This window comes from Dasypus novemcinctus, chromosome 5 (assembly GCF_030445035.2).
Source record: "Dasypus novemcinctus isolate mDasNov1 chromosome 5, mDasNov1.1.hap2, whole genome shotgun sequence".
Classification (NCBI taxonomy): Eukaryota; Metazoa; Chordata; class Mammalia; order Cingulata; family Dasypodidae; genus Dasypus; species Dasypus novemcinctus.
The window spans coordinates 24266650-24280370 of record NC_080677.1 but is presented as its reverse complement, the minus strand read 5'-3'; the positions used below and the strand labels follow the sequence as shown (position 1 = coordinate 24280370).

At 36.1% G+C, this 13721-nt stretch overlaps 1 protein-coding gene across 1 annotated transcript in view; it reads right to left on the bottom strand.

The window, feature by feature from the left end:
• The window catches only part of DPY19L1 (dpy-19 like C-mannosyltransferase 1), a 121676-nt gene that overhangs the window by 58792 nt on the left and 49163 nt on the right, over positions 1–13721 (bottom strand). The window contains 2 exon segments of the mRNA XM_058296783.2: positions 1759–1850; positions 12225–12282. Coding sequence (XP_058152766.1) covers positions 1759–1850; positions 12225–12282 — 150 coding nt within the window.

The following is a 13721-nucleotide window of genomic DNA, read 5'->3' as shown; positions in this document are numbered from 1 at the left end:
ACGGGGGGGGGGGGGGCGGTAAATAAATAATAAATCTTAAAAACAAAACAAAACAAAAAACACCATACAAGAATACATACATATCCAAGGATAAATTAAAAAAAAAAAAAGTGAAGAGGGAGGCAGAGGTAAGATTTGAGTGATGTAACGGGAAGACTGAAGCCACCACTGCTGGCTTTGAGGATGGAAGAAGGCCCCAAGGCAAGGAATGAATGCACGTGGCCTCTTGCTGCTGCAAAAGGCAAGGAAACAGGTTCTCCCCAAGAACGTCCAGAGAGAAGGCAGCCCTGCATTTTCAAGCCCTGATCTGGGCCCAGTGAGATTCTTGCCAGATTTCTGACCCCCAGAACTATAAGATAGTAAATGAGTTGTTTTAAGCCACCAAGCTTGTGGTGACTTATTATAGCAGTTAATAGAAAACAAATATCTGCAACTATGTACCCCAGGATGGATGAGAGGAAGCAGTACTCAGCACCTGACGCAGTACCATATACAGTTACTCACACACTGAGTGAGCGTGAGAACCACCAAAGGGCTGCCTTTTACTGGATTTAAGACAGGAGCAGAAGTAGAAGAAAAGCAGAAACTAGAGACTGTCCACTGTCTACCCTACACTAGAGAAAAGCCAAGGCCAAGAATATGGATGAGGAAAAGCAGCAACTGTGGTGGGAAAGCAAAGACTGTCTTACCGTGCAACACTTCTTCTGGAAGTATTTGGGAAGTGAACATCTATTAAGGTGCCCAGAACGAACGGAGCAGAGCTAATAAAGGTTATGAATTCATAGAGTTCACCTTATTTGAGGATCTTAAAGAAGCTTTAAAGTCTTATAATGAGAGGAATTTAGGACAGAGCATTTGGGCTGGAGATGCAGAGAAAAGAAAAGAAGCTGATGCCTTTTAAAATGCTTTTTTAAAATGCTTTTTAAAAAGCTTATGTAGTGTCTAAAGATACTACATAAGAACTGAAAGCCATGAAAAAGCTCTAATCCTGCTAGGATAATCACAGAGGGAAACTGGATCATCCAAAAGGTTTGGTTTAATAAACTTCAACAAGGGTCTTCTGAATTCTGCAGACCACTAAAGAAGGTTGTTAGTCTGAATTATCTTCATATTTTCATTGTGCTTTGATCTATTTTTGTCATAGGCCCCATTTTGTTTTCTTTTCCCCCTTATAGACCAAGGCAATATCTGTCTAAACTCAGTATTGTTAACAGAAAGTGGCAAGACTTGTTCTTGGAAATCCTGGATTTCCAAAGGAATTCTCCTAGGCTATCTTTTGTCTACTGAGGTGGTTTCCTTCTACCCATCCTTTCTGATTCCCTGGGAAGCCCGAAAGATGTAGAATGAAGAATTACGTGCGTTAAGGTAGCAGACTACAATGGTTCTGCCACCTCCTGGCTCTGCAGGACCATGTTTTAGGGAATGCACTCTACTGCCTCAGCTGCCCCGTTTCAGCCCATTTTGGGGTCATAGCAGTGGCAGGAAATAACTTGGCAGAGGAGCTAGAAGTGGATTTGCTCCTTCTCCTGCAGTCGCTGGACAGCTAAGTAAAAGGAAAAAGACTAGATGGCAGATGGAGAAAGTGTTTTCGGTACTAAATATTTTGAAGGTATACTCATAAATTATCTTTACTAATTCAACTTAGAAACAAGATCATCTTAAATATGTCATTACACTGCCTTTTTATTAAGGAGACTTAATAAGTTCTAGTTTAAGGAATTTAACAGAAAAAAGAAACGAAACATAAGTCAAAGTTACCTGAGAATATGAGTTACAAGCAACATCTGAAGTACAAGGAATGGATATGAGAAGCTTTCACGAAGAGGTGGTGTCCACATCACACGGGTGCACTGAAAAAAATAATAATAGCAAATATAATGGTACATTTGCTAATTTTCTAAGATATTCCAAGTGAAAGCAGCTCTTTATAAATACAAATAGATGTACTTTTCACACATAATTCAAATGGTGTGTTGTAAAACAAGCTCCTGGATTTTCTACAACGAGCAAAGCTGAGAAGGGAGAAGCATTACTGAGAAAGTGACATAAACGACTCATGATCCTGTGCATGAACTGTCAACGAGTAAGTGCCAGAAAGCTTCAACTCTCAGATAAAAAGGGGGAAAGTTACGGCAAGAACACGTTATGCCAAATTTCAAAATGTTTCATTAAATTGTTTCAATTAACGTGGACTCCAGCAAAACCATCCACAAAACAATTTTTCAAAACTCTTTTGTTCCCAATTTTAGCATTTTTTAAATTATTTGAACCTTTTTATTCACAATAATGCTAAAAAGAACATTACATTTTTTAACTTCTCTTTGCCCAACTTACCCTCACCTGTAAAATATTTTTAAAAGGGAGATAAAATTAAAAACTAAATTTTAAAAATAATCAAGTACCAATCTTTTTGAAAAGTTCACTTTTGGCAAAATTAACCATTGTACTAACCCAGTTTTAGTACTTAATCATTTTTCTGCATATATACTAAATAGAGTAATAAGTCCATCTTACAAGTTAAAGAAAACTGCATTGGACTAAATGTAAACAATTTATTACTACCACTAAAATTGTCACACTAGAAGAATATATTACAACTTTTAGTTCAAGGAGGGCTGCTTTAAAGACCATACAGAATTACAAAGACTGCAGTAGAAATAATCCTTTTCTTATTTTAGCTCTGAGACTATTAGATATTGCTACCTCATCATTCTCTATGAAATTAACAAATATCTATTTATGAATATGTACTAGACACAAAAAAGAATTCATAAAAGATTGAATAAGTCTTAAGAATTCATATTTGTTGTTATTGGAATACAATTTTTAAAAATGGAGTTTATTAGATAAAGTAGAGAATTCAGTCAGATAGTAGATATATAAACAAAATTTATGAATCTCCTCATAAAAGCCAATAAAATATTTAAACTATATGATGCATTTAAGAATTTTCTTCATACACAGTTCACCCACATTTGTTTTGTTACCCTAATTCAACTATGTTGCCATATTTGAGATTCATTTCTCTAATAGCTAAAGTCGTTCAGTTCTTTAAAACTCAATTATATCCTCTGAAGAAGAGGGATAAGAAGGTGCAACTTACAGGGTTATTATAAAGAGCAAGGTTTTCTCTAAAATTTCAAGAGTAAATGAGTTCAAACGCACATGAAAGTGCCTTTAAATCATGCTTTTACTAGATTTGGTTCAAACAAGTGCTGTTCCAGATGACCCCATATATTTTGAAAATAGTAAACAAATTTGCTTTCGTCTGTGCCTCAAGTCTCAACAAATAAATAATTTTTAACTATAATTATCAATGGAAAATAAAAAATGTAACAATTCTCTACATAGGATGGCAGTGTAGAATGGAATCCTTTTAAAGGAATTATCTGGCAGCGGTTAGGGCGACCATCTACCATGTGGGAGGTCCGCGGTTCAAACCCCGGGCCTCCTTGACCCGTGTGGAGCTGGCCATGCGCAGTGCTGATGCGCGCAAGGAGTGCCGTGCCACACAGGGGTGTCCCCGCATAGGGGAGCCCCACGTGCAAGGAGTGCGCCCCATAAGGAGAGCCGCCCAGCACGAAAGAAAGTGCAGCCTGCCCAGGAGTGGCGCCGCACACATGGAGAGCTGACACAGCAAGATGACGCAACAAAAAGAGACACAGATTCCCGTGCCGCTGACAACAACAGAAGCGGACAAAAAAAGAAGACACAGCAAACAGACACAGAGAACAGACAAGCGGGGTGGAGGGGGAAGGGGAGAGAAATAAATCTTTAAAAAAAAATAAAGGATTATCTTTAATTTTAAAAATTAAAGAAGGAAATATACATGTGAACTGTTCTGCAAAGGGCTACACAAGTGTATTCTGTTTAGCTAAGTACAAGAAATTCCTTTATTGTGAAAATAAAAAATCTTACATTGTTTAAATTGCCAAATCATTTAATATATAATTTTTAGCACATATCTCATAACACAGAATGCTATTATAACAAAATACTACCTAAATGTTGATGAAACAGGCTTCTTTATTTTTTGCTTAGTAAAGTCAGAATTTTTTAAATAATTTACTCACGATTCAGAAACTAATGAAGTTCAACAATAGCTTCATTTTCCAATCTGTACTCTTAAATATTTAATTATACTAATAGAGACAAAGCATAATCTAGTCCATTTCTCTTTATAATTGAAAAATAAACAGGAATACAACAGAATAGCAAATTATAAACTGTAATTAGTACTAAACAGTTGACATTTTCTGGGACAATCATAACTTGTTCATATAATGCTGGGGTTGAAAACAAATCATCTCACCAATGACTGCTGCAGTACAGTATAATTTAGCTGTAATATTGCTTTGGCCACTATTCTTATGATTGTTTTTCCAAAGATTTCTGGCCACCATGGGCTTGGCTACTCTTATTCAAAAGAATGGTTTAGTTAAAGGAACCTAATATCAGAACTGTACTCCTAAACATGGTACGTGCAAAGCCACGCTTTGGACATCTCCTATATGACGTTACTTCGAGGCTCTCATTGTTAGGCATACCCTTAGCTGGGCCTGGGCTTGTGCAGCTGATGGGCTTGTGCGCTGCAGCTTGATAATAAGCCAGGTAGCTTTCTCGGAGTTTTGTTCTCTTTCTATATCATATAATGATAAGCTCCTTAATTATCACATATTTCAATCTGAATTTATAATACAATTTTGGCTCACTCAAGATTTAATGTTACAGAGGTACATAATTGCTGTTATTAATCTTTCCTATCTCTATATATAGAATTTTTATATCTTCTTTGAAAAGAAACATTTATCTTTCTAGAGACATTTTTTTTAATCCCTGAACTTTTAAGATTTCAGTTTATCCTACCCTAGTTTTACACAGAAATTTTGTGAAAGCCGTCAACATTGCTTGAAAAGCAAGGAAGTGCATCATTATGCACTTCATTGTTCAAACTTTCTATTGCTTCAATGGCTCAAACCTGGCCAATCCTTACTCATTCAAAAAAGAAAACATATCTGTTGAGATGCTATTAATAGCAACTCTACTACCTTGACCATGTGCTTGTAAACTACGCTTCTCAGAGTTATCATCATAATCAGAATTCCCTCTATAGTATAAAATATTTAGTCAAGGCACAAAGACAGTACAGAAATAAACTGAAGCAAATGATACTAATTATATTATTAGAGGGCAAACAGATGCAAACATAACTCAAGTTACTTTTGAACTGGTTAAACTTTTGAATACTGAACATACATCTTCAGTAGAATATAGTTTTAAAACAAAAAACTGTAAAGAAACTTTGAACTTTTTAGTAGGCTTGTTATTAAAAATGGCATTAATAAAATAATTCTGAAACTATTTTGTATATTATAGAATAAAGCAAAAAAGTAAGCATATTAAAATTGTGGGGAGAAAGAAAATACAACAATGGAATAAGGGAAAGCAGGGAAGAACCCAACGACAATGGATATTTGAAATGGATGAATCAGTATTAACTCATGGCTTTTTAAAAAGATATTCCTAGCACTCTGCTAAAAGCATCTATAAGAAATTATACCCAAATAGCAATCAGGTTATAGACTCCCCACACCATTTTCCACTAAAAGGATCCAGGGCTTCTTGAAAAAATAGTTGATTCTATGCCTGGGGTCCAGAAAGCACAAAATAATCCTGAACCACCTTTTTGTGTCAGAAAGGAAGGAAGTGTTAAAGAATCTGATGGGGTCATATCAAAAGGACACAAAACAGCAACAAAAACAGAAAATACCAGGGACTGACTCTAACAAAAGATATACAGGACACAACCTTGCTGAAAGAAAGACTAAAAAGATCCAAAGGAAAAGACATATCTATGTTTATGAACTGAACAGCTCAGTGTATTTAGGATGTCAATTATCCCCAAATTGATATGGAGATTTAAGGCAATCACAATTAAAATCTCAGTAAAAGTTGTGTGTCTGGGGGGGTCAGTGGGGAAGAGGGAGTGACAAGTGGATTCTAAAATGTATATGGAAACCCAAAGGACCTGGAATAGCCAAGGCAATATACTGAAGAACGAAGTTTGAGACTTTCACTACCAGACATCGGAACTTATAAAGCTACAGTATTTAAGACAGTGTGGTAGTGGCTTCAAGATAAACAGACAAAAGCACAGAACAGTGCAGAAACAGAGCCACAAATACAACCACCCACTGTAAAACAAAAGCACCTCTCTCAGTAAAAGCCACATACAACGAGTTGGCTTAAATAATGGGCATTTATCACCTCACAGTTTTAAGGTTAGAAGAAATTCAGAATCAAGGTATTAGCAAGGTTTGCTTTCTCCCCCAAATCTGTAGTGTTCTGGTGCTGGTGCCAGCAACCTTTGGGGTTCCTTGGATTATATTTCTGCTTCCCTTCACTTGGTGATGTCCTCTCCTTTCTCCAGATTGAGACCCTTCCTGATTTCGTTGGGTTACACCTTAACTAAAAATAACATCTTCAAGAGGTTCACACCCACAGCAATGCAGATTAATATTAAGATAAAGAACATGTCTAACTGGGGTATACAATTCAATATACCACAGCACCAGCACAATCTAATGGGAGAAAGAAGGGCCTTTTCAACCAGAGGTACTAGGTTATCTGGACATCCATATCAAGTGAAGCAAAGAAGAAAATCTAGAAACTACTTCATACCATACACAAAAACGTGATACCAAATGTGAAAACCACAACAATTAGGCTTCTAGAAGAAAACATAAGAGAATATCTCCATGATCTTGTAGTAGGCAAAGACTTTTAAAAATATATATATACTTTTAAAAATAATTTTTAAAGATACTTAGATTATATAACCATAAAAAATATAGAGGATTCCATAAGCCCCACTCCCTACTCCTCCCATATTTGCCCACATTAACAACATCCTTCATTAGAATGGTATATTTGTTACAAGTAATGAAAACATTTTGGAGCATTGCCACTAAACATGGATTATAGTTTACATTCTAGTTTATACTCTCTCCCACACAATTTTTTAAGTTATGACAAGATATATAATGGCTTGTATCTGTCACTGCAACATCATACAGGACAATTCCAAAGTCCCAAAAAGGCAGACTTTTTAACCAGAATACAGAAAGGAAAAAAAGAAAAGATTAAAAAGTTGGACTTATCAAAATTAAGAAGTTTTGTTCATCAAACCAACCAACAATCCAAAAACCATGAGGAGTGAAAAGGCAAGCCATAAGCTGTGAAGATATTTGCAAACCATACATCCTACAAAGAACTCCTACGTGGAAATGGCAGAGAATTCCCACATAACAATAATAAAAAGATAACTCATTTTTTAAAATGGGCAAAGATTTAAATAGGCACTTCATAAAAGAGGATATCCAAATCAGATAAGCTGTATAAAAAGAGGTACCCAACATCATTACTCACCAGGGGAATGCAAATTAAAACCTATGATGCTCAGTTCACTGGAATAACTAAAATTAACAGGACTGCAAGGATATGGAACAACTGGAATTCTTGCATGTTGCTAATGGAAGTAAAACCTGATACATGTGCTTTGTAAAACTGCTGGCAGTATCTATTAAGCTAAACATTTATGTACTCCATGACCTAGCAATCCCACTGCTCAGTATACATGCCAAAAAAAATGAGTGCTTAAGTCCATCCAAAGACATTTACAAACATGTTCAGAGCAGTATTAATTATAATAGCCCTAAACTGTAAACAATGCTGAATGACTATTAATATAATGGATAAATACTTTGGAGTGTATTTGTACAACAGAATACTACACTGCAATGAAAAAAGAACAGATTATTGCTATGAACAACAATATAGATAAATATCACAGATATAAGGTTGAGAGAAAGAAGTCAGACATAAGAGAGCATGATTACATTTATAGGAAGCCTTCAAATAGGCCAAAATAATCAAAGGTGAGAGAGGTCAGAAGAGTGGTTACCTTTTTAGGTGGATAGGGAGAGATGATTTTTTGAAACACTGTGAATACCCTTTTTTCTAACAACATTTGACAAAATGATTGTAGCATCCATTTGTGATCCTTGCCTAAATTAGTTATACTGACAACTGCAAAATGGTAGCTTTCTAATTTTGTCATTTCTTCTAAATTTATTAACTGGTATTCTTTCGTAACAATGACCCCCCCCTTTCTCTTATTATTGCTGTTTGCACAAAGATTCTTACTTTATTCAGTGTTTTATAATTCATTACTTTCATTATTCTTCTTGACATTCAAATTGTCACAAATTTAGATAGCAGTAGTTCCTTCATGTTAAAAAAGAAATATATACTTTGTATACATTAAAGTTTACATATCTCAGCTGTACAGCTCAATGTATTTTTACTTAAGGTGAAGATATAAAATTTTCGGCCCTCAAGCAGATTCACTTCTGTCCCCACCCAATCTAGAACATTCTCTGTAACATTAAACCATACGTGAGCCAAAACTGTACTATAAATTCAAACTGAAATGTGATAACTGAGCAGATTATCAGTATATGATATAGAAAGAGAACGAAACTCCAAGAAAGCTACCTGGCTTATTATCAAGGTGCAGCACACAAGCCCATCAGCTGCACAAACCCAGGCCCAGCTAAGGGGCTACACGAGCAATGAGACTCCTCTATACAGATGACTGTTTGAATGACTGTTTCCAAAGATTTCTGGCCACCACAGGCTTGGCCACTCTAATTCAGAGAATGGTTTAGGTTAAGGGTCCTAATAATTGGAACGGTAACCCTAAAAATGATCAGTTGTAAAACCATGGTTTGTATATCGCATATATGATGATTAGAGGGGTCCAGGAAAGCCACAAACATAAAACTAAAGCATTCTGCCTGGCAACGCCAATTACTGTGCATGCACACACACGAATTTAGCCAAGCAAGAAGCAGTGGGGAAGAGTCAGAAAGCCGAGACATTTCACAGTCTCGCAGAATAGAGTGCTTACCTTTAGAGCCTTGCTGGAATTGAGTCCAGAGATGGACTGAAACTGAAAAGTTGTCAACTAATCACTTCCCAGCTCAAATATTGATAAGATCAAAGAGATCCTCCCCCCCTGAGAGGCTAGGAAGCTGGAGATTGGGCCAAGAAGCAGAGGGCCTTTATTCATTTGAAACTAGAGGTAAAACTAAAACAAATTAAATCTGCAGGCATGCTCCAGCTTAATTAGACTCATGTTGGAATCTGAATGCTCAGCCCTTACCCTAGTGCCCGGTGTAGGAAAGGATGTTCCCTCTCTGGGAAAAAGAAACAAAAATGATTATCTAGTTCAGTCTTTATCATTCCTTTATACAAAACGTCCTGCATAAAATTAAAGAAATAGAGGAGTCATGCAAAGTAACAGGAAAATATGATTCTTAAGAAGAAAAAAGTCAACTGAAGTAAACAGCATTTACAATAGATAAATTAGGCTTTGAAATGCCAGAAAAGGACTTTAAAATAACTATAATAATTAGGTTAAAGAATTTTAGAGAAAAGATAGACAGCACAGGTGAACAAATAGGAAATTTCAGATATACTTTTCAATTCGGGAATTTACTTTTTTTCCCTAGAACATTTATTTCTTTGTTAAAAAACCTATTGAATAGATATAAGGGCACACCAAATGGAGAAGATTAAAATTTCAGTGAACTCAGGGACAGGGCAAGATAAAAAGAAAACAAAAAACAAAATGAGACACAAAGGGAAAAAAAAGTTTTAAATAAATAAATAAGGAAAAGTGTCAAAGACTTGGGGGACAACATCAAAAAATTGAGCATACTTTTAGAATCCCGAAGGAGAGGAAAAAGAATGAGGAAGGTGAAATATTTGAAGAGATATTTGCTAAATTTTTTTCCCAAACTGATAATAAGCATGAGCCCATGGAACAAAGATGCTCAGTGAACCACATGCAAGATAAATACAAAAGAAAACTGTATCTGGATATATCAGTCAAGTAATAAGAAATAGCAAGAGAAAATCTTAAAACCACCTTTATGGAACAAGAATTACAGATGACTTATCATCAACAAAGGAAGCCAAGAGACAATAGAATATCATCATAATAGTGCAAACAGATAAAACAATCAACCTGGAAGTCTCACCCAGCAAAAATCACTCTAAAAATGGAGACAAAAAAGGACATTTTTAGACAGACAAAAGCTGAGAGAATTTGTTGCAGCAGATCTTCACCACAATGCTAAATAAAGTTCTTAAGATTAATGAGAAATGAAACCAGATCTGCAGGAAGAAACGGAGAGCACACTGAACCCCAACGCATGCCCAGTTGTTAAGAGTAACTAGGAATTTATTTAGGCACAGTTAGGAAGTGGAGGGAGGAAATGTGCAAGGCATAGGAAGAAGACGTGCAAAGTGGGAAAAGGAAAGGTGCTCTCTAGGAACTGGAGGAAGGAAGGGCATAGGGCTGGAGCAGGGAAGGCAAGCAGCCAGGGCGTGGTGGGAGAGAAGACTAGGGATCCAGCAGAGGCGGGATCAGCAAGCAAAATCTCTACTAATCACAGATGAGTTTTCAAATCTACATCAGCTGGCTGACCCCAAACCAAGTTTAACACATGCTTTTTTTTTTTCCTGGACTTTTGATATACAAGCAGTATCAACAGGCTTTTGAGTTTTTTTCTTAAGGCTTTGGAGTTAATGTAAGCTTAATGTAAATTCACATATCTACAAGTCCACCAATCAATAGCTGGAATAAATAACTCATTTTACACTTACACTATTTTCCAAATTAATGTAAAATTAATCATTTAAGCCATGCCAGTCTTCTGCTCCTAGCCTTCCAATGGCTTTCTGTCTGTTCCAAGTAAGCCCACCACCTACTCTTGACTCTCTCACCTTCTCTCCTACCACCCTCTGCTCTTGTCACAAGGATCTCCACGCTACTCCACAAATAAGCCAGCACCTCTTCCGCCGTAGGCTGTTTATGTGACTGTGCACAGGGACGGGCCTTTGTTTTATACTCCTGACATAACCCAAATCCCTACCTGCCATACACTAGACACTCAGTATCTGCTTTCCTTTCCTTTTAATTGAATCAAATTAACAGAAGACCCAGAATAAATGTCCTGGCCTAAAATGTACCATCACTGGAAATTTTAAACGGGGAGAAAAAAGAAAGGAAACAGGTCCACAAATTGGCAAGGAAAGATCCCTGCACCTTTCATTGGTAAAAGGTAAATTGTGGTGTCGTTTTTGAACTTCTACACCCCATCCAAAAGTTACGCGTTTTGAGCAAAGCTTGGAGAGATTAATGGTTAATCAGAAAACTTAGACTTTTCTCCCTATTTAGTAACCTAAGTCAATTAAATGTATAATGCTTCTATTATAATGCATATTGGGATATTATTACCAATCTACACTACAAAAAAATTACATCATATACTATATTAAACCTAATACAGGGAAAACTGAATAAAAGAAATATTGCTTAAAAGCAAGTAACAACTCACCCTATTTTTTTGGTGCATAAATCACTCATATGATTGAAATAACTCTTCTAAGAAATCAGAGTCCCAATGAGTAACCTACCAGCGACTACAGTGAACAAAACATTGTGATACTCTAGAAAAGTACACAAAGTACACAAACAGATATTGCCAGAGAAGATTCTTTCCCCCATGTAAAAATTATATACTGAGGCACTGTGAGAGCAAGTCACACAGCTGTATGTACAAGTCATACAGCTATAAGTAGCAGAACCAGGATTTAAACCCAGGTCGCCAGGCTTGGGAGTCTGCACTCTTTACAAGGCTGACCTCTTTAGAAAACACTTAGGCACCTGCAAACTTGTAGGTATAACAAAATATTATGAAAAGCATATTTGAAAGTACATCAAAATTTACTATATAAACATTAAAATAGGAACAGACTGTGTAGCTCCTATAATACAAAGTTGTCATCCCCACACAGGTTAACTGTAGCTATAGCTGGCTTATTTTTATTATACCTAAAATAGAAGCTATTATACTTTCAAAATTATATAAAGTCCCACTTTTTCTTCGCATTTAGAGTTACATCACACATAAGATTAAACGGACATGAAAATTCACAATACTAGAGTTTTAAAAATCTGATTTACAATAAGATCAAACATTTAAAAAATGTTATTATAGATAAAAGTTAAAAGAAAATTAATTTAAAGAAGAATCTATGTTTCTGTAAGTAAAATCCCCCAAGTATTTTAGAAATACTTTTTGAGTACCTACCTCTCCATGGTTGAAAAAGAAGCACAACACTGTAATGAGGCCTCCTAATCGGCTACCACTGGAATAGAAAACAAGAAAACATAACTCAAATAACAGGAATTCAGGTCTATCCTAATAAAATCTTGAAATAACATAAAAGGGGAGTACTACAAAAGGTTTTAGCCACACTAGAACTCTACTTTGCTCTTTTTTTTTTTTTCGGGTATATTTTTTCTTTTTTCTACTATGCTTATTAACAAAGTAGTTTATTTCCCCAAAACTATCAGTCAAAACAAGTTTCATTTTTTGAAAATCATTTTCCATCTTCAAAATGTACAGACTTCTAAAAGTATAAAACTAATATGGAATAAAACAATTTTAAGTCATTTTACTATGCACCATGCCATCTGTTTTCTTGTTCATTTTTATTTAACTTGTTTTTTTTAGCAGCACACATTTACTTAATATGTCCTTCAGCATTTCTCAAACTATTTTCCTTGGGACACAAATCCAATGATATACACTAAGGAAAGGGATGGAAAATAAGTATAGATCAAGTTCAATGGTCACAAAGTTAGGAACACTGTACTGCCTCCTGCTCTTGGAAATTCACAAAGCAGATCAGCCCATTAAAGACTTAATTTAATTCAGCATTTCCCCAACCCTACCACCAAACTACTTTTCTACTGAAAAACAAATTATTTCATTTGTTTTTTTAAAAAAACTGACACAGAACACAAACATCAAAGTATGGCAATTAGCTTATAAAACCCTAGCCAAGATTGACAGTCCTAAGAAATGAACCTTCATTTGCTTAGGTTGGGATGAAATATCTTCCCACTCTCCCTCAGGCCTGGCCAGAAGGCTGTTTTTGCTCTATCATTCCTCTTGGGTCTTCAAACTCTCTTTAGCTCATGTTGTCTTCTCATTATTTTACCCAAATATCCCTCCTTCTTTCTATTCATCTAACAACTGTTTGTGTAACACAGAGAGGCTAACAGACACCTGCATAGAGCAGGTACTGTAGGTCAATATGTTTACTCTTCCAGATGTATGAATGAGGAAAAAACGAGGAGATATCTAAGGAGCACAGATATGGCCCCCCAAAAGGAAGTAAGCAGGGTTGGGATCCCAGGCAGCTGGTCAGTCTTAGCAAAAGAGGATGGAAATTTGCATATTTAGTGGCAAGTAGTTTGTGGAGTTTCCATTTTCTCTGCAAAAGAGGCACAGCCCCTGCTGTTAAAGAAAAGAGGTGGCAGCAATAAAGGTTAGAGGACAGACAGAGGGTGGGGGGTGTATGTGAAAGAGAGGTAGTAATGGGGGAAACAAAAGGGTGTTAAGCTCTCTTTAAGGGACCAAAACTTCAGGTTGGAGAGCAGGAATTTTCAGGGGCACTAATCATAGGCTTGTGTAGTTTTTCTCCACCAGTTTTCAACCAAGACTGGTACAAATGAAGTATAAATAGACAAAGAAACTGAGGATATTGGTCAGAAAGTGGCTGAAGAGATGGCTCATGGA